General features: G+C 58.8%; 1 protein-coding gene across 1 annotated transcript; it reads right to left on the bottom strand.

Moving 5' to 3' along the window:
• Positions 1 to 650: 650 nt before the first annotated feature.
• On the bottom strand, positions 651 to 13494 carry SPATC1L (spermatogenesis and centriole associated 1 like). The gene is made up of 5 exons (XM_044250762.1): positions 13170 to 13494; positions 11544 to 11549; positions 8569 to 8913; positions 1689 to 1840; positions 651 to 1190 (listed from the first exon to the last, which is right to left on the bottom strand). Exons 1-5 carry the CDS (start codon positions 13369 to 13371, stop codon positions 864 to 866), a joined length of 1032 nt encoding a protein of 343 aa, XP_044106697.1. The 5' UTR covers positions 13372 to 13494; the 3' UTR covers positions 651 to 863.
• Positions 13495 to 18757: the final 5263 nt, after the last annotated feature.

Genomic DNA, 18757 nt, shown 5'->3' with positions numbered 1-18757 from the left:
GAGGACTGAGGGACAGGTTGCCCCAGCTGGAGTCGGTCCAGACACCCCAATACCTTCATCCTCACACACACAGCAGAGAAGCGACCAGAGACCCCGCAATCACAGCCAAGGTGCAGGAGGGTGCCAACGCCAGGCCCTCGGCCTCACTGTGGGTCCAGGAGGTCACTAGTCGTTCTCAAGACTTCAGGAAAGGTCTTGAGGTCACCACTGATGACTCCAGTGGTGGTGGGGGGACATCAGACCATCTCCCACATAAACAGACCCCCCAGGAATCCACACAGCAGCACGGGCCCTCCTCTCTATGCCCCAGTGCTGCCCTCGCCATCTTGAAATTCCTACTTTTGAACAAGGGACTTGGGTCTTCATTGCACACTGGGCTCTGCAGTTTCTATAGCTGTCCTGCCTGCAGGATCCTTGCCTCAGGCTCCGCGTTTGGGGAAACCAGCTGCCGGCCCCTTCGGGCAGGAGGACACAGACACCTCCCCTAGGAGGTCCGAGGGCTTGAGCCACAGCCCCTCCCCTCGAGGCTCTGGCTAGGCTCCCTTCCACCAACACCCGCCGTCACCTCCCACGGTGCTCTCCCTGCCCTCAAAGAGCCAAAGGGAAAGGTACACAGGTAAACAGATTATTTTAATCAAGTGCGACAGTGCCGCGCGGGTGTGGGCGGCGGGCGGGCCGGGCGCCTGGGGTGCACGGCCCCGGGCCGAGAGAGGCGCCTGTCACGGCGCCTGCGGCCCTGGGCGCTCCGTGGGCGGACGCGGCCCTTCCCCCCGGCCGGAGGGGACACGCAGGAGGCACGCGGCCCCCGGGGTTTGGAACAAACACGTTTATTGCAGGAGAGGCGTGGCGGGCGCCGGGCGGGCTCACCAGGCGAAGAGCGGCTTGTGGTCCTCCTTGGAGAGCTCACACAGGCAGGTCAGCAGCAGCAGCGAGTCGCCCAGGAACTTGGGGGGCACCACGTCGATGACCAGCTTGCGCAGCGCGGCCGGGCTGCTGTGCAGCGGGTTGGCGCGCAGGTCAGGCCGCTGCTTGAGGATGCCGTAGGTGTTGATGAGGAACTCACTGAACACCGGGTGCACGTCCCGGCTGTAGCCGAGCCTCTCCAGGCGCGCCGTGAGCGTCAGGTAGCGGTGCGTCAGCTCGCGCAGCTTCTTCTCGTCCACCGACCCGTCCAGGGACTTGACGGACGTCTGTGGGCGCAGCGACCGGGCTTCCTGGGGGCACTGCGGGCACCGGGACACACGCCCAGAGCCCAGCCCCCAGCCCCGCGGAGCACCCCCGGGACAGACGGGGTTGGAGTCGGGAGGAGCGCGGAGCTCCGCCCCTACGCTAGGGGGCCTCTGCGGGGGCTGTCCCTGGCCACCCAGCGGCTGCGGGCTCCTCACGCCCTGTCCCATGGGGACCTCCACAGCCCTCAGCCGCCCTCAGACCCTCAGCTGCACGGGCACCACGGTGATGAGGCATCCAGGGGACCCTTCCCCCAGGGCAGCAAGGAGGGGGGGTCCTGCAGCAAGGGAGGGGACCTGGCAGTGGGAGGACCCAGGGCATGGAGTGGACAAGAGCAGGGAGAGGACCCTGGGATAGGAGGGCAACTTGCAGCAGGGAGGGACCCTGGGGGAGTGAGGGGGCCCCCCACAGCAGGTCAGCGGATCTGGGCAGGGAGGGGACCCCAGGGCATTGAGGCCCACCTGCTTGATCTTCTCAGGGATGTTGGACACGGTGAAACCGTACAGCCGGGTCACCCCTGGGAAGACGTAGGCCAAGATGCGCCGGTCCAGCTGGAAGGCGATCTCCCCGACTATGCGCCCGTCCTTCTCAGTGCTGGAGAAGCTCGGGATCTCTGTGAGGAGTGGAGCTCCTGAGACGGCCGAGGGTGCCAGGACACGGACCATCAGGGGCCACCCTCGTCCTCCCGCTGGCACCTGGGCGTCCATTTTAGCAAAAGGACCAACCTAAGCGCAGCCCGTGCAGGTTTGGGGTGAAAACACTGTGCCCCTCCTTTGCTGCTACCCTACCCCCGACAGTGAGGATTATTACAAATGGAGAAGAAAACTTTGACTCTCCTGTTGCCAGAAGGGAGAGGGACCTGTCCTCTTCTCTTAGAGCAACCTGAGTGACCTGTGATCCTACGTCCTCTCTCTCTGCCCCTCTGATGGACGGACGTGTCCTTAAAAGCTAGTTCCTACAGCCCACGATTGTCTTGTGCCCCCACCCCACCCCCGCACCAGCGGAGGCTGCCCAGGCACTGACAAAGGAGACCCCTACTTATCACAGAGCTCCTACCCCCACGCCCAGATGCACTCAGTGGCCCAGACGGGTCCCCTCTCTTCCCGAGGACAGGTTCCCGTTAGCTTGGGAAGGCGCAGAGCCCAGCTCTCGGGCCCAGGCAGGTTAAGGAGCCTGGCGTCCCACGCGGGCTTCGGGTGCGCTCAGTAACACGGGTCCTCCCTGCCTGTGTGGAGAGGGTGCCGGGCCGGCGGGGCCCGTTTTCAACCGGTCTCCCCGATCACCAGCCTCCCATCCGCACCTGCTTCCCAGCCTGGCCCCGCCCAGCGGCCTCTGCGCCCGAGCCAGGGGCCGCGCCAGCACCCTTCAGAGCATGCGCTCCCGCAAACACCCGGTCAGGGGGTGTGACAGCGAGACACCGGTGTGAGCCCAGCCTGCACGCCGGAGCCCCTCCACCGACGGTGCCCCGACCTCCCGTGGCCTCCGCCGTCCGCTCTTTCACCCCACGAGGGACAGCAACACCCCCCTTTGCAGAGCCTTTCAAGCCCCTGGGCCTTTCCAAACCCGAGCACGAGACCCACCCTCCAGGGCGCAGACCGGGAGCCGCCGACGGGGTCCAGCCGGCGGGCAGACTGTGCGTGCACAGACCGGGTGACCCAAGAGGCTAGAGCCCAACACTCAGGACGCCCCACGCAGCCCCGGAGAGGCGCCCGCACGGCCGTCTGTGCCGTGAACGCTGCGGGGCCGGACCGACTGTGCCTGCGGCCATGGCAGCTGCTGCCCTCCTTGGCCTCATCCAGGGCCAGGGGCCACCGAAGCGCCGGTGCCAGCAGGCTGCCCGGCCAGTCGCACCCCGGGAGCAAGGTGGCCCCTCCCAGCAGCTACCAGCCCGCGGCCCCAGCTTCTCACCCAGGGGAGGCGGCTGACCCAGGGCCGCTGGATGGCCAGGGAGGATGGGGGAGAGAGAGGAGCAGGCTGAGGAGTGGGAGGGGCCCCAAGGGTGTGGGTGCTGTGGGCGAGGGACCCACCGGAGCCGAATGGCCCACAGCCACGTGGGGTGGCGGGGGTGCGGAGGATGAAGGGTCCCCGGGTGGGGGAAGCCGGCGAGGAGCTGAGGCTCCTGAGGGCCGAGGAAAAAGGCTGGTGTGACATGCAGGGGACAGGGCCACAGACTGTAGCCGCAGGACAGGACGCGGCTCCCGACGCAGCCTGGCACCTCCCCGAATATCATTTCTGAGCCAGTTCACACAGCACAAAACTCCCTCTTCAAGTGTGCGATTCAGACGTCCTTCTGCACCCACAGCGTCGCACAGTGGCCACCCCGACCCAGAGCCGAGACAAAACCGGCACCCACCACCGTCCCACGACACCCCCAGCCCCTGAGAACACCGGTGCGCTTCCGGTCCCTGGGGATGCGTCTGTGCCGGACACCCCCCCGTGTCGTCACACAGCGTGTGGCCCCGAGTCTGGCGCCCATGCAGCTGTCCCCGAGCTCCGTCCACACGACTGTCCCCGAGCTCCGTCCACACGACAGCCAGGACAGCACTGCGCTCCAGTCTGCGCTGAGGAACATCGCGTCGTGTGGCCGGACCCCATTCCGGTTATGCATCTGTCGCCGACAGGCTCGGGGGTACGAAGACAAGGCCGCTAGACCTTCATGTGACCTCTGCGCGGTCAGACGTTCTCGGCCCCTCTGCACACACACCCGGGACTGGGATTCGGGGACACGTGGTGAGTCTACGTTTAGTTTTTGGTGAAACGGGAAACCGCATCTGCAGCGACAACGTAGGTGCGTTCCAACGCCGCCGCCTTGTCACCAACGCCTGCGTCCGTCCCTCGTTTCTGTGGCCCCTCAGGGCGTGCGGCGGCCGCTCACGGCGCTGCGGCCCCGCCATACCGGGCGTGTCTTCATGCGCTTGTGCTCCTGCTCGTGTGACCTCTTTGGGGACGTGTTCCATGTTCCGTTGCGGTCTTGGCCCATCTTTAACTGCATTGTCTTCCACGCCGGGCCGCGGAGAATCTCCCATGTCTGGGACACCAGCGCCTCCACCTCCGACTGGCAAGTACCTGCTCCCGCTCTGCGGGTTGAATTCGCTTTCACGAAATGTGTTCCTTCGAGATTTGTACGTGTTTGCTTCTGGTAAAGCCCGAGTATATACTTACCCTTTTGTGGCTCGTGCTTTTGGTGTCACATCTGAAGGTCTCTCGCCAGATCCAAGGTCGTAGGTTTTATCTCTGTGTTTTCCTCTAAGAGTTTTATGGCTTTGGCTCTTCCAGATTCCTCAAGTCTTTGATACATTTTGAGCTACTTTTCATTGTGGAGCGAGGGCCGCGGCGCTCCCTGCGTGTGTTTGCTCGCTCGTCCCAGCACCGCTTGTTGCAAAGACCGTCCTCTCCGCGTCGCACTGTCCTTCCTGCACAGGAAGGCGGCGGGGGCTTGGGCTTGTTTCTGGACTCAGCTCTACTCCACTGCTCCACGCCGGGCCTTCGGACGCCCACTGCCGGCTTTCCCTTAGCTTTGCAGCAAGTTCGGGAACTGGAAAGCGTGAGTCCTCCAGTGTTGTTCTCCATTCTCAAGACTCGTTAGCCTCTTCTGGGTCCCTTACCTCTCCAACTGACTTCAGGATGTTTGTCCGTTTCTGCAAAGAAGCCAGCCGGGATTTTGACAGGGATTTCTGCTGAGTTTGCAGATCAGTTCGGAGAGTGCTGCCGTCTTAACAAGGTGAAGGCTTCCGGTCCGTGAACACGACGCGCGTTTGTACCTACGAGTCCTCTTCGCTGTCTTTCAGCAGGTGCGTTGCAGCTGTGGTGTGCTCCCTCCTTCGTCACTTTGCAAGGCTGCAGAAGCTTCCCGGGAGTCAGAGCTGACAACGGGCTGATGACAAAGCAGCACATCAGGGCGCAGGAGGGGCGTGGCGGCACAGGCTGCAAACTCCCTTCTACGTTACTACGCGTGGCCCACCAGGAGCCGGTCTCTCTTCCCAGCCCTGCCTTGAAAGCATAAATTAGATGGAAGAAGTGCTATACACCTGCGATGTTCTAGAAATCATTTCTAGTCCAACCTGGGTCTTCCAAGATCCACCCAAAAATCTATTCTTCAAAGAAAAAGTCAACAACATTAACAAACCTCTTGCCAAGCATATTAGGGGAAAGAGAAAGAAGACAAAGACCGTTGCTATCACAAATTGGAGACGGTATCACCGCAGATCCTACAGATGCTAAAAGGGTAATAATGGAACATTAGGAACAATTCTGTGCTAAAAAAATTTGACAAGATGGATGAAATGGACCAATTCCTTAAAAGACATAAAAGTTCACTATTGTGAGTAAACTGCCAAAGCTCCCTCGAGAAGAAATCGATCATTTGAACAGCTGTGTATCAACTAAACAAACTGAATTTGCAGCAGGGGAAACATTCCTACAGAGAAAATTAAAGGCTCCGGTGGTTTCTGTGGTGAGTTTCACCAAATGTCTAAAGACTAAATAATATGGGCGCCTGGGTGGCTCAGTGGGTTAAAGCCTCTGCCTTCAGCTCAGGTCAGGATCTCAGGGTCCTGGGATCAAGCCCCACATCAGACTCTCTGCTCAGTGGTGAGCCTGCTTCCCCCTCTCTCTCTGCCTGCCTGTGATCTCTGCCTGTCAAATAAATAAATAAAATCTTTTAAAGAGTAAATAATACCAATTCTATATAAACTCTTCCAGATGCTTGAAGAGGATGGAGCCCTTTCCACCTCATTCACTGAAGTCAACATTAACCCAGTACCAAAACCAAAAAATGACATTAAAAGAAAACTGTATCCCCCATAGACAGCAAAAATTCTCAAAAAAATTTTAGGAAAATTAAATCCAACAATACAAAAAAGTATAATACAGGATGACCAAGTGGGGTTTATCTCAGGAGTGCAAGTTTGGTTTATGATTCATAAATCAGTCAATGTGGGTAGCCTGGTTGCTCAGTCAGTAGAGTATGTGATTCTAGATCTTGAGGTTGTGAGTTCAAGTCCCACACTGGGTGTAGAGATTACGTAAAAATAAAAATCTTTTTTTAAAAAAATCAATTAATTAACAATATTACAGAAATAGACTACAAATAAAAACAAATGCTCATCTTATTAGATTCAGAAAAAGCACTTGACAAAATCCAATATCCATTCATTATAACTCTTAGGAAACTAGGAATTAAAGGGCACTTACTCAACCTGATAAAGGACGTCTACGGAGACCTGAGCTAACGTCATACTTAGCAGTGACAGACTGAATGCTTTCTGCCTAAATAAGGAAAACACAAAATGTCCACTGTCACCATTTCTATTCAACATGTGCTAGAGGTTCTAGTCAAAGCAACAAGACAAGAAAAAATGAAGGAATACAAACTAGAAATGAAAATAGAAACTTGTCTTTATTCCCAAATGACACAGTCATATATCCTAAGGAATCCACGAAAATCTAGAACAATAAATCTAGAACATATAAATGACTTCAGTAAGGTTGCAAGATACAAGGTCATATTTTGTCAGGGTTCTCCAGAGAAATAGAAACAGAACCAACAGGGTGTGCGTGTGTGTGTAAGGAATCAGCTCACATGATTATAGAGACTAACAAGTCTCAAGGTCTGCAAGATGAGTCAGCAAGTAGAGATGTGGGGGGACTGAAAATGTTGCTTTAGGCTAACTTTGTAGGTCTGAGAACCAAGAGAACCAAAGGTGTAATTTCAGTCCAGAGTATTGCAGGCTTACAACATCAAGAAAAAGTGATGTTATAGTCAAGTCCGAAGTTAGTCAGACAGGAGGAATTCTCTCTTCCTCAGGGTAGAATCAGCCTTTTTGTCCTATTTGACCTTCAACTGATTAGATGAGGCCCACCTACACTGGGAGGGCAATGTGCTCATTCAGCCTATTCAATTAAATGTTAAACTCACTGAAAATGCTTTCACAGAAATACCCAGAACGTCTGACTAAATATCTGGGTACTTCATGGCCCAGTCAAGTTGACAAATAAAACTAACCACCACAGGAACAGATATAAAAAAATCAATTGTGCTATTATATACTAGAAATGAACAATCAGAAATTGGTAATGATAAGGGCAATACTATTTCCTATAGCATCAAAAATGGGAAAATACTAAGGGGCCAATTTAACAAAAACGTGCAGGACTAAACTTAGAAAACTGTAAACATTGTTGAAATTTTTAGACAACAGAAACAGAGAGATATACAGTATTCATGGCTCCAAAAGTTCAATATTGTAAAGGTGTCATTTCCCTGAAAACTGACCTAATCAATCTGCAGATGCAAGGCAATCCCAAACTCTCAGCATATCTTTTGTAAAAACGGACAAGCTGAGGGGCACAGCTTGAGGGTGGCTCAGTCAGTTGGGCATCTGACTCTTGATTTCGGCACGGGTCTGACCTCAGGGTGGTGGGACCGAGTCCCACATTGGCTTCTGCGCGCAGTGGCAAGTCTGCTTGAGTTTCACTCTCCCTCTCACTCTGCCCCTTCCCACTTCTAAAAGAAGGAAAGAAATCTTAAAGAAAAAAAAGTTGATTCTAAAATTCACGTGGAAGTGCAAAGGACCTAAAATAGCCAGAACAACTTCGAAAATGGAAAGCAAAGTTGCGGGACGTGGACTACCTGGTGAACAGTCTCACGCTCCAGCTGCGGTAACTGAGACAGCGCGCGTTGGAATCAACACGGACAGACAAACAGAATGGCATGGAGGATCCAGAAATACACATACACAGACATGGACAGAAATGGGAGGCAACTCAGTGGAGAAAAAAATAATCTTTCTGAACCCTGGTGCGGGAAGAAGCAGCCGTCTAACGTGAGTCCCACACCACAAACTGACTTGAAATTGATCAGAAACCTAAATGTAAAACCTGAACCCATAAAACTTCTAGAAGGACACACAGGAGAGAACCTTTGTGACCTTCAGCGTGACAAAGATTTCTCAAATAGGACTGAAAAAGCATGAACTCTATAAAAGAAAAAAAATCAATAAACCAGACTTCATCAAATTAAACAGTTTTGCTCTTCCAAGAACACGTGTGCAAATGGAAAAGCCACGGACGAGGGGGCCGCGGCTGCAACACATATGCCCGGAAAAGGACCAGTGTGCAGACTCTATCAAGAGGACGAAGACAGCAACTCCATTTTTTTAGAGATAAAACATTTTAACGGGAGCAGCACCAGACCCTGACCTCCCAGCCACACTCTTCTCCCTCTGCTGGAAAATGGAGACGCTCCGGCCAGCGGGCCACCAGCCCCCTCCCCCACCCCGCCAGCTGCCTGCCACCACACCCCGGTGCCCGCCCCGGCGCCCACCCCTCGCGGGGCCGTACCGTTAAGGTAGTAGCTCCTCCTGGTCCTGTCCCCAGAGGGCAGGCTGCTCTCCGAGAAGCACACTTTCTTGGGCCGGACCATCTCCCTGGGCTCCAGCAGGGTCTTGTCCGCCAGCGGGTCCTGCAAGGGGCTCAGGAGTGGGGACAGCTTCCTGTCAGTGCCTCGGGGCGCACGCAGCTCGGGGGAACTGAGGAACGCCTTGAAGGGCACCTGGCCGGAGGTCGCACAGCCGGGGGAAGCGTCGTCCTCACTGGAGATGGGGGCGTGCGAGCACAGCAGGTCCTCCAGGGAGGACGTCTGCAGCTGGGAGCGTGCGTCTGGGGCACCGGCGAACCTTCCAAAGTCTGCAACTGGGGTGGGGGGGAGGGGCGGTCAGGCTGTGGTCCTGAAGCATCCCTGAGGAGGGAGAGAATACGGAAGAACTCCCGCATGCCCAGCCTCCGGCCACGACACCCCACCCCGTGCCTCAGGGCCCTCCTCCTCCCCCAGGAGAAGATGGCCCGGGAAGGAAGGAAGCCGCCGCGTGTGCCCGCCTGCCCACCCGTCCGTCCACACACAGCCCCGAGGGACTCGGATCTGCTTTTAGAAGCTCATGTAAGTGGTGCCGTCCTACTGCCACGTACCCTTCTGCCCCAGCTTTGTGGGAGTGTATCCGTGTTGAGTCGCCAGGCAGCTTACCTGGTACGGGTAACCGGTTCCTGCCAACGTGTCTCACACACACACACAGACACACACACAGCCATTTTCACGTCTGTTGCTCGGGGGATAGACATGAGAACGGTTCCTGGTTTTCTCGAAAAGCAAAGCTGTGATCAGCATCCCCTGATGGTCTCTGCTCGAGAGCACCCAGCGTGGTCTACACTTGGCCCAGGCGTGCCCGACGCTTTCTCTGTGTTCCGCGTGAGTGGGAAGTAGAACACTCCCGCAGCTTCACGGGTCCTAGGTAAGCAAAGACCAGGCTGACGACATCACCTGGCCTTTCCCTAATCCCCAGTGGCACTGAGCACCTTGTTGAATGCTTATTAGCCCCTCGCCTTTTCTTGAGGGGAATCCTCTCTGCCTTTTCTCTGCTCCTCTTAGCTTTTGGGGGGCAGGTAGGCCCTGAGTAGCAGCTCTTGTGGCTCCTGGTTGATGGAAAGTGTTGTCAACGCCTTCTTCCCTTGGGTGCCCTGCTTGTATTTTCATCTGTTTTATACGGACCTGTCGTGCAGAATTTTTTTAAAATCACAATGTAATCAACTTTAACTTATTGATTCTTTTTGTGATTATAAAATCCTTCTCTATTCCCGTATGACAAACGTGCTCTCCTAGCAACAAAGCGAATATTTACTTGAAAAACAGCGTTTTAGGAGCTGTGATGAAAAATTATCAGGGCGCCGGCTGGCTCACGGAGGAGCATGCAGCCCTTGGTCTCGAGGTTGTTGGGACGGAGGTTACTTACATGAATAGAACTTCAAAAAAAAAATTGTATCTTAAAAACTACCTCCTTGGGAACAACTAATCCACCTCCGGCAATGTCCTCCCAGAAACAAACCTTCGAAGAAAAGAACCGCCGTCAGATGTCTTGCCTTCCGTCTGCCCGCCTGGCCACAGTGCTATTCCTGCAGGCCGCTGAAGGGCCTCAGGGTGTCCTGGCCAGCGCAGAAGCGCCCACCGAGCAGCCTTCAAGAGCTCCCCAAGCGTGAGACAGGACAGCACCCCGGGCGGCCCCAGAGCCCGGGACTCCGAGCCCTGAGGGCAGGCGGCCTCCCCACACAGGGGAAGGGGCTGCCCGACCTTCCAAAGGGCCTGTTCTAAAGGGACTTCTGCTGTGCTCAGCCGGGTCTGGGCTTCGTTTCGCTCCTGTTTAGCGAGCGGCCATTCTCTCTGTCCAAGCCTCCAGTAAAGTTGGGTTAATGTTAAAAAAACAGTTTTTAATCTTCAGTCAAGTCCAAAAAGCAGGCACATTTGCAGGCTACGTTTTAATGAAGCTATAAATGACTAAGAAGCGTCGGCACAAAATTCCGTTTCCTCAGAAGTGGAAGCATCCCCCAGTAATGATCACATCAAGGAAGAGACGAAGAAACGTTACTGAGAAACAAGGGAACTAGCATACCGTGCATGCGGCATCAGTGCACTGAAAACTGTATTTGCATTGAAATTAGGAATGTAAATGCTTTAATTACTTTTAAAAATCATCAAAAAATTTAACACTCAGACCAAGGCAGGAAGAGGAGCTCCTAGAAGCAGCGGAAACGAGAGCAGGAACACCCCGGAGGGAACTCCACGACGTGCCCACAAGGCCGCAAAGCTGCGGACACAGAAAACACGGCCATGAAACTGGGGAGAAGAAAACGGCTTCAGGAGGGGCGAGAGGCGCCGCACCACCACCGGGACCCCAGGAACGGAACGCCCTGGTGGGACAGTGCTGCTCAGCGACTCGGTAAGAAGCAGAAAATCTACATGGACCAACAGGCGAAGAAGAAAAATCTAGAAGTTACAAAGCCATTGTGCTCCGAGGGCACAGGCCTGACAATAAGATCTTTCGAGTTCCAAGTGACTCTTACTCCCCACGCCGCAGGAGCAAGGTCGGAGCACTGGAACATGACAGCCTGATGGAGGGAATAAACTCGTCGCAGCTCGGGCGCCGAAGTCCCACACAGAAAACCGCAGACGGAAAACCAAAGCGCAGACTCCCGTAGGAGTAGAGTCCGGAGATCCTGAGTGAAACCCCATCCCGGCAGACTCCAGGGCACCGCCTGAGCTCCCGGCCCCAGGCTTCGGGCTTGAGCAGGCCGAGGGCCACAGCCGAGGGCACCCCACCACGGCCACACTAGGGTTGGTCTCAATTTTTCTTGCTCTTCAGAAAGGTCTAGATGCGTCCTCCCAGTGCCCAGCCTGCGAGCCCCCCACCCCCAGGCTCCCCCGCCGGCCGCCGATGCCAGGGTTCTGAGTCCCAAGGGCAAAGACAAAGGCATAATTAACCAGCACACACCAGGACCTCCTCTACAGTGGTGCTGGGCACCCGGTGTGGGTGTAGACTCAGAGCAGAAGAGACCGAAAAACCGAGCGGCACACAGGCGGCAGCTGGTACGGGAGCCGGGCACCTTCCCCAGGAGCACGGGGTGTGTCGCTGGGGGTCGCGAGGGGCCCGGCAGTGTCCAGGGTGCGGGGCTGCAGGCTGGTGGAGCGTGTCCAGCAGCGGCCACTTCAACAGTTCAGTAGTCCCCGGCCCCTGACTCCAGGGTTTCCCGCCATGACCCCAGCGGCAGGTCCGCCGTGCCCTGGCTGTCCTGGTGGGGACCGTAGGGGCATCGACGTGCGCACAGCTCAGCTGGGCTCAGGGAAACCCCAACAATGCCCGACAGGCATGCGCACGTACCCACCATGCGTGTCAGAGAGAAACCCAGGAAAAGGCCGGCCGTGGCTGCCGGTGGGCATGGGGCAGGACCCGGGCCGGCCTGGATGCTACAGCCTCCCGGGGTGTTGGTACCTTTGCCACCGGTACATGTGGCTGAGCACAGAGAAAGGCTTTCAGAACGCGCCCTGCTTTGAAGGCAGACGCTAAGGGACCGTGAGAGATGACAGCTGTTGCTGGGGCCCTGAACACCCTGTCGTGCACGCGCACCTCCAAACTCCAGTCCTCCAGCAGGCTGAGGGCCAGGGCCAGGCCCGGGGGCCACGTCCCAGAGCCCAGGGCACGGGGTGACCCCTCCCCGAGGCCGGCCAGGGCCTCCCAACCTGGGAAGGCCTAGTGGCCTGAGGATCTCCTGCTAAGACTGGTGTCCTGCAAGGTCTGGGCTTGTTGGGGGTGACCCATGGGCAGGGGTGCTGGCTGCCACCCCAGAGACTCCGGGTCCCGGTAAGGCCCCGACCAGGGTCCCCCCAAGGGACCCGGCCTGAGTCAGAGTCCACACCTCTGCCGACCAAGTGCCCGGGGGGTAAGGAAGGAGGCCCTGGGGCTCCTGGGGCTGCGGACACAGGATCTGAGTCGTCAGAGGAGGCCACAGCCTGACCCCATTCTCAGGACAACACCGCCCAAGGGCATCCCTGGTGGCCCCAGAAGGCAGCATGGACCTCCGTGGGGGGATGTCAAGGCCCTGGGAGGCCAGTCGGCCTCAGCTTCTGGTGACAAGCATGTGCCTGGGCTGCTGGTGGGAGCCAGGACTGGTGGGGACCAGGGGTTTCTCCAGCTGTCCCTCGGGGCGTCACTGTCCCCTTCCTGCCACCCCCACCACCTCCGTCCCCACCGCCACCCTCTGCTCGCCCCGAGCTCCATCTCCAGGTCCCCCTTGAGGCCGAAGGAGTCCGGGTGCCATGAAGGACCCCGGGGACCCGCTGGCTCACGGGGCTTCACAGGGGCCGGTGGGTGGCAGCCCCATATGAGGGCTAAGCCCCCACCCCGTTTCCTGGATGCGGACTTCACGGCCAGAAGGGCCTTACCTGAGGACGTGCAGCAGAATGGGGAACTGGGTCTTGGCTTGCTCAGACCTGAGGGAAGGAAGGGGGCCCAAGACCCCGGGCGTCAGCCAGCCAGGCCCTGGCCCTGAGCTGCGGCCTCCCCTCGGCTCCCGGAGCCCAGCAGCCGGCCGACCCCCGCCGCCCCGGCCCGCGGCCTCACCTGCGCTCCCGGGGGAGCCGTCCTCGGGGTAGGCGGGCCCCTTGGTGAAGAGGAGGTCGCGGCCCCCGAGGCCGCAGCGGTCGGGGCAGCTCTCGCTGAGCAGGCGCTTGAGCATCTGGTTCTCCTTCAGGAGGCGCACCTGCTTCTTCAGGTCCGCGTTCTCGCTCAGGAGCCTGTGCATCAGCTCGCCGCCCTCGGCCATGGCCACGTCCTCCTGTGCTCACGTGTGGGCCTGCGGCCCCATGGAGGTGGAAAGCCAGAGCCCGCAGGCGCTCCAGATGCGGCCCCGGCCCCGGAGCTCCAGGGCGGCCCGGCCTTCCGCAGCCTTGTGATGTCGCCCGCCCTTAAAGAGCCGGTCCCCGCCCCCGCCAGGCCACCCGCTTCCCTGCAGACCCTGCCCCTGGGGCCAGCGCAGACACCACAGGACGCTCAGCCCGCGACGGGACTGTGCCGGCACCTCCTAGGAGCAGTCAGAGGCCCGGGCGGAGAGTCCTGTCGGGCCATCCACACCACGGGGCATGGGCCTCAGGGGGCCTCTGCCTTCACCCCGCGTGACTGCTGGCATCCCTCCCCATGAGCCCTCAGCCCCCAACACGGTTCTCGGGCGGCTCCCTGCTCCGTGCCCCAGAACCTGGGCCGGTGCCTGGTGCGTGGGCACGCGTATTGGGGTGCACCCTGGGACGCACACTTAAGGAAGGAGGGGCAGCGGGAGACAAGCTCGGGGCCCCCAACAGGCCCCAGTCCCAGGACTCCAGGCCGGCTCTGCAGGGCTACCAGTTGGAGGCCGCCCGCCACCCACACTGCCCACCTGTGAGGAAGGCTCCGGACTGGGGCCGAGTGGAACACGGGCCGTTACTGGACCTAACAGGAGGCTCCCCCGACCAGGCACCAGCGCCACGCGGACCCCACGCAGAACCGAGCTCCCAGAGCCCCGCCAGGGGGCAGATTTCAGGCCCCGGCCGGTGGGAGCACGGCTGAGCCCGCCCCAACGCCCCGTCCGCCCGGGAAGTGCCCGGGAGGGTACGTGAGCACTGCTCCCAGCTCGAGAGCCCCCGCTCGTGCTTCTCAGCAGCTGTGAGGCCGCAGACACGTCGTCTCCTGCTCCTCCGGACTGGACACAGTCTGACAAGGAGGCAGCACGCCCTCTAGCCCCGACAGCCCCCACAGCCCCCACAGCCGCGACAGCCGCGACAGCCCCCACAGCCCCCACAGTCCCCACAGCCGCGACAGCCCCCACAGCCGCGACAGCCCCCACAGCCCCGACAGCCCTCCGGCCCCGACAGCCCCCACAGCCCCGACAGCCCCCACAGCCGCGACAGCCCCCACAGCCCCGACAGCCCCCACAGCCCCGACAGCCCTCCGGCCCCGACAGCCCCCACAGCCGCGACAGCCCCGACAGCCCCCACAGCCCCCACAGTCCCCACAGCCGCGACAGCCCCCACAGCCCCGACAGCCCCCACAGCCCCCACAGTCCCCACAGCCGCGACAGCCCCCACAGCCCCGACAGCCCCCACAGCCCCGACAGCCCTCCGGCCCCGACAGCCCCCACAGCCGCGACAGCCCCGACAGCCCCCACAGCCCCCACAGTCCCCACAGCCGCGACAGCCGCGACAGCCCCCACAGTCCCCACAGCCGCGACAGCCCCCACAGCCCCGACAGCCCCCACAGCCCCGACAGCCCTCCGGCCCCGACAGCCCCCACAGCCGCGACAGCCCCGACAGCCCCCACAGCCCCCACAGTCCCCACAGCCGCGACAGCCCCCACAGCCGCGACAGCCCCCACAGCCCCGACAGCCCTCCGGCCCCGACAGCCCCCACAGCCCCGACAGCCCCCACAGCCCCGACAGCCCCCACAGCCGCGACAGCCCCCACAGCCCCGACAGCCCCCACAGCCCCGACAGCCCTCCGGCCCCGACAGCCCCCACAGCCGCGACAGCCCCGACAGCCCCCACAGCCCCCACAGTCCCCACAGCCGCGACAGCCCCCACAGCCCCGACAGCCCCCACAGCCCCCACAGTCCCCACAGCCGCGACAGCCCCCACAGCCCCGACAGCCCCCACAGCCCCGACAGCCCTCCGGCCCCGACAGCCCCCACAGCCGCGACAGCCCCGACAGCCCCCACAGCCCCCACAGTCCCCACAGCCGCGACAGCCGCGACAGCCCCCACAGCCCCCACAGCCGCGACAGCCGCGACAGCCCTCCAGCCCCGACAGCCCCCACAGCCCCGACAGCCCCGACAGCCCCCACAGCCCCCACAGTCCCCACAGCCGCGACAGCCCTCCGGCCCTGACAGCCCCCACAGCCCCGACAGCCCCCACAGCCCCCACAGCCGCGACAGCCCCCACAGCCCCCACAGCCCCCATAGTCCCCACAGCCGCGACAGCCCTCCGGCCCCGACAGCCCCCACAGCCGCGACAGCCCCCACAGCCCCCACAGCCCCCACAGCCGCGACAGCCCCCACAGCCCCCACAGCCCTGACAGCCCCCACAGGCGCGACAGCCCTCCGGCCCTGACAGCACACAGCATCAAGGGCCCTGGGGTGCGGTGCTGGGCCTCCAGGCTGAACAAAGCCATCGTCTCCCCAGACTGCCAAGTTAGCAGGAGGGAGCAAGCAGAGAATCCTGGAGTCGGGTTTGTGGAAGACAGGACTGTACCTTACACAACCTGAGAAAAACCCAGGGTCTGGACTCTCAGCCTCTCACGTTAGACGAGGACCGCGGAGGTGCAGACGGGGCCCAGGGCGCACGGGCGCGCGGGAGATGCCGGGACTCCCAGGGCGGAGGCCTCTGCCCCCAGCCGAGCGAAGGCCTCCCCTCCACCGGCCCCTTCCCATGACCCTAGAAAACCCTCAGGACACCCTACCCCCTCCGGCCACAGGCCCATCACCCTCCGCGATCAGGACGCGCCGCGCTCTCATCGCTAGGTTCAACTTCCTGCTAGTCTGTGAGGGACACTGATCTGTTCACCATTGTCGGGAGGGTCCTGGTCTGCTTTCGCTCCCAAGGCCATGCTGGCCTTATGAAAGGAGTTGCAAAGTGCTCCTTCGTCCTCCAAGGTCTGGGTACTTGTGCTCGTTTTTTCTCTCTTCTATTTTTGAGAAAATTCACCAGGAAGCCATCTCAGCCTAGAGCTTTCTTCTGGAAAAGTTTTAAATTTCAAATTCAATTTCTTTGAAATAGATACAGGGCTATTTAAACATCCCCTTTCTTTTCACAACCACCCAGATGACGACTGCGTCCTTCGGGGAGCCGGGCCGTGTCTGTGCCGGGGCACACCGGCGAGCCGCCCACGACGGTCCCTCGCACTCCCTCTGCGGTCTCACGCCTCTGAGGACCACACTCTGTGCGTGTGCGTGTGAACACAGCAGCGGCGTCGGCAGGTGTGTGAGCAGGACGGAGACTCCGCGAGCGGGCGGTGCGGGTGGGGACGCGGAGAGCGGCCGGACGGCGCACTCAGGCTGACCGCACGGGCCGGCGCGTCGGACGGCCGGCTCGTGTCTGCGGGACCCATGGCCATGCGCCCCGTGGGCCCCCACAGCAGCTTTCCTTCCTTTCTGGGTCAGACCGGAGGCTTGTTAGCGTTCTCCAAGCATCAGCTCGCGGTTTCACTCCCCTTCTCCGTTATGCCTCACACAGCATTTGACTCGTCCTCTTATCTGGCATTTCCTCCCTTCTTTCATTTCAGGGTTGTAAAGGTGGACGCTTAGATCGCGATTTGAAACCTTATTCACAGCATGAACGCGTAAGCCTGCGCCCATTTCTGTAAGCACGGCTTGACCATATCCCACAAACTCCTAACTCATTTCTTTCTTTAGCTTGAAATACTTTGTTTCCCTCATACTTTCATTTTTGAACATTGGTTATTTAGAAGTATATTATTTAATTTCCAAATATTTGGGATTTTTATCCTAGTTACCGATTTCTAATTTAATTCCATTGTGGTTAGAGAATGCACTGCTCACTTCAACCCTTTCGTATTTCTCGAATTCCTGACCATTTCCTGACTCATTTCCTAACCACTGTGTGGTCTTCGTGAATGGTCCGTAAGCTCTTGACAAGAATGACACGGAGTGCCCCATAAATGCCCATTACTTCAGGCTGGTTCAACCCTCCGGCCACAGTTGCTGAGACAATGTTGAAATCTCCCACTCTGTGTTTTACTGAATTCCCTCTCCGGCTGCACGTTTTTGTTTTTCATATTCTGAAAGGTACATATACATTATTGTTATTAAATACCTCTTCATGTCTAGTTCCATTCCTTTTCCTGAAACCTACTTTGGTACTAATATATTTCTTTATCATGATGGCTTTTGTTATATATTTTTCTAAACTTGTACTTTTATCTTGTATTTTTACAACTAAAATTTCTCAAGGACAACATAGCTGGGTCGTGACTTTTCATGCAGTGTGACAGTCTATGCCTTTAGCTGGAGTGCGTAGCCCTTTACAGCGAGTGAAGCTACTCCCGTGGTTGGCGCGTCCTTCTAGGGCCACGACAAGGCAGCGCGCACGGGGGCTCACCAGCAGCGGCCGCCCCCCCTTCGGCTCCGAAGGCTGATCCACCGGTCTCTGCTGAGCTTCACAGATCTGTGTGCTTATGTACCTCACATCAGGAAAAACCGCAGCCATTATCCAGCTGTTTTTCTGCCTCCCTCCATCCCCATTTTGTGGGACTCCAATTCTACACGTGTCAGACCACTCAAGATCACCCAATAGGTCACTGGCGTTTGTCTTTAAAGAATCCTGGCCACCACAGGCTGTTTCAACTCCGCTATTCCTGGATGGCCCAAGAGCAGCCCCCACTCCTCTGCCCTCCCAAGAACCAGCATCAAAGACATCAAAGGCATCAAAGACACAGGGTGTCAAGCCCACTGCGCCTCACACCACCAAAGGCCTGGCTGTGGCTGTGAGACAGGTGTCCGAGGCGGCCTGACGCCATGCAAACCAGCTGGGTGTTCCACTTGTCTTAAGCAAGGGTTTCGATGCCCCTGGGGCCACCCCTGTCCCTGGAGGAAGGCTGGAAATCACCTATCAGCAGTCATCATGTAGAACCTAATGGTTCAATTCTTTTCACTGAAGAAAACCTGAAGTTGTCTTTATCACCCTCATCCTCCTGAGTGAGGAAAGGGGGGGGCTCTGAGACAGCACCCAAAATCCCAGGTGAAAATGCCCAGGCATTAAAGTCACACACAGCAGAGGGGCCCGTGGCCCTGGTGCCCTCCGAGGGCATCCTCAGCCTCCTTCCACTGCCACCTGTGTGGGCGGCTATCAGCGGATCCCTCGCGAGCAGACGCCCAACAGGGAGGCGCTGAGACCCACCCACAGCCAGTGGGACCGGGACCGGAGGGCTACTGTGGGCAAGCTCCGGCCGCCTCCTGGCGAGCTGAGCACTGAAGCCGAGGCCACAGCCGGAGCCGATCCAACCCTGGCACGCGCCTCACGGCCCATCGACTCCCCTTCGCCTTCTGTTTCTACCTTAATTCCTTTTTCAAAGTGAATCATGAATGAAAATTTATATTGCAGATCAAATGAAAATAAACCAAGCTGAGCAATTAACCTACAATTACCCTGTCAGCAGAGATGAGAAAAG

The sequence above is a fragment of the Neovison vison genome, chromosome 6, assembly GCF_020171115.1.
Source record: "Neovison vison isolate M4711 chromosome 6, ASM_NN_V1, whole genome shotgun sequence".
Taxonomy (NCBI): Eukaryota; Metazoa; Chordata; class Mammalia; order Carnivora; family Mustelidae; genus Neogale; species Neogale vison.
The sequence above is the reverse complement of the archived record's forward strand: the minus strand, read 5'-3'. Positions and strand labels throughout refer to the sequence as shown.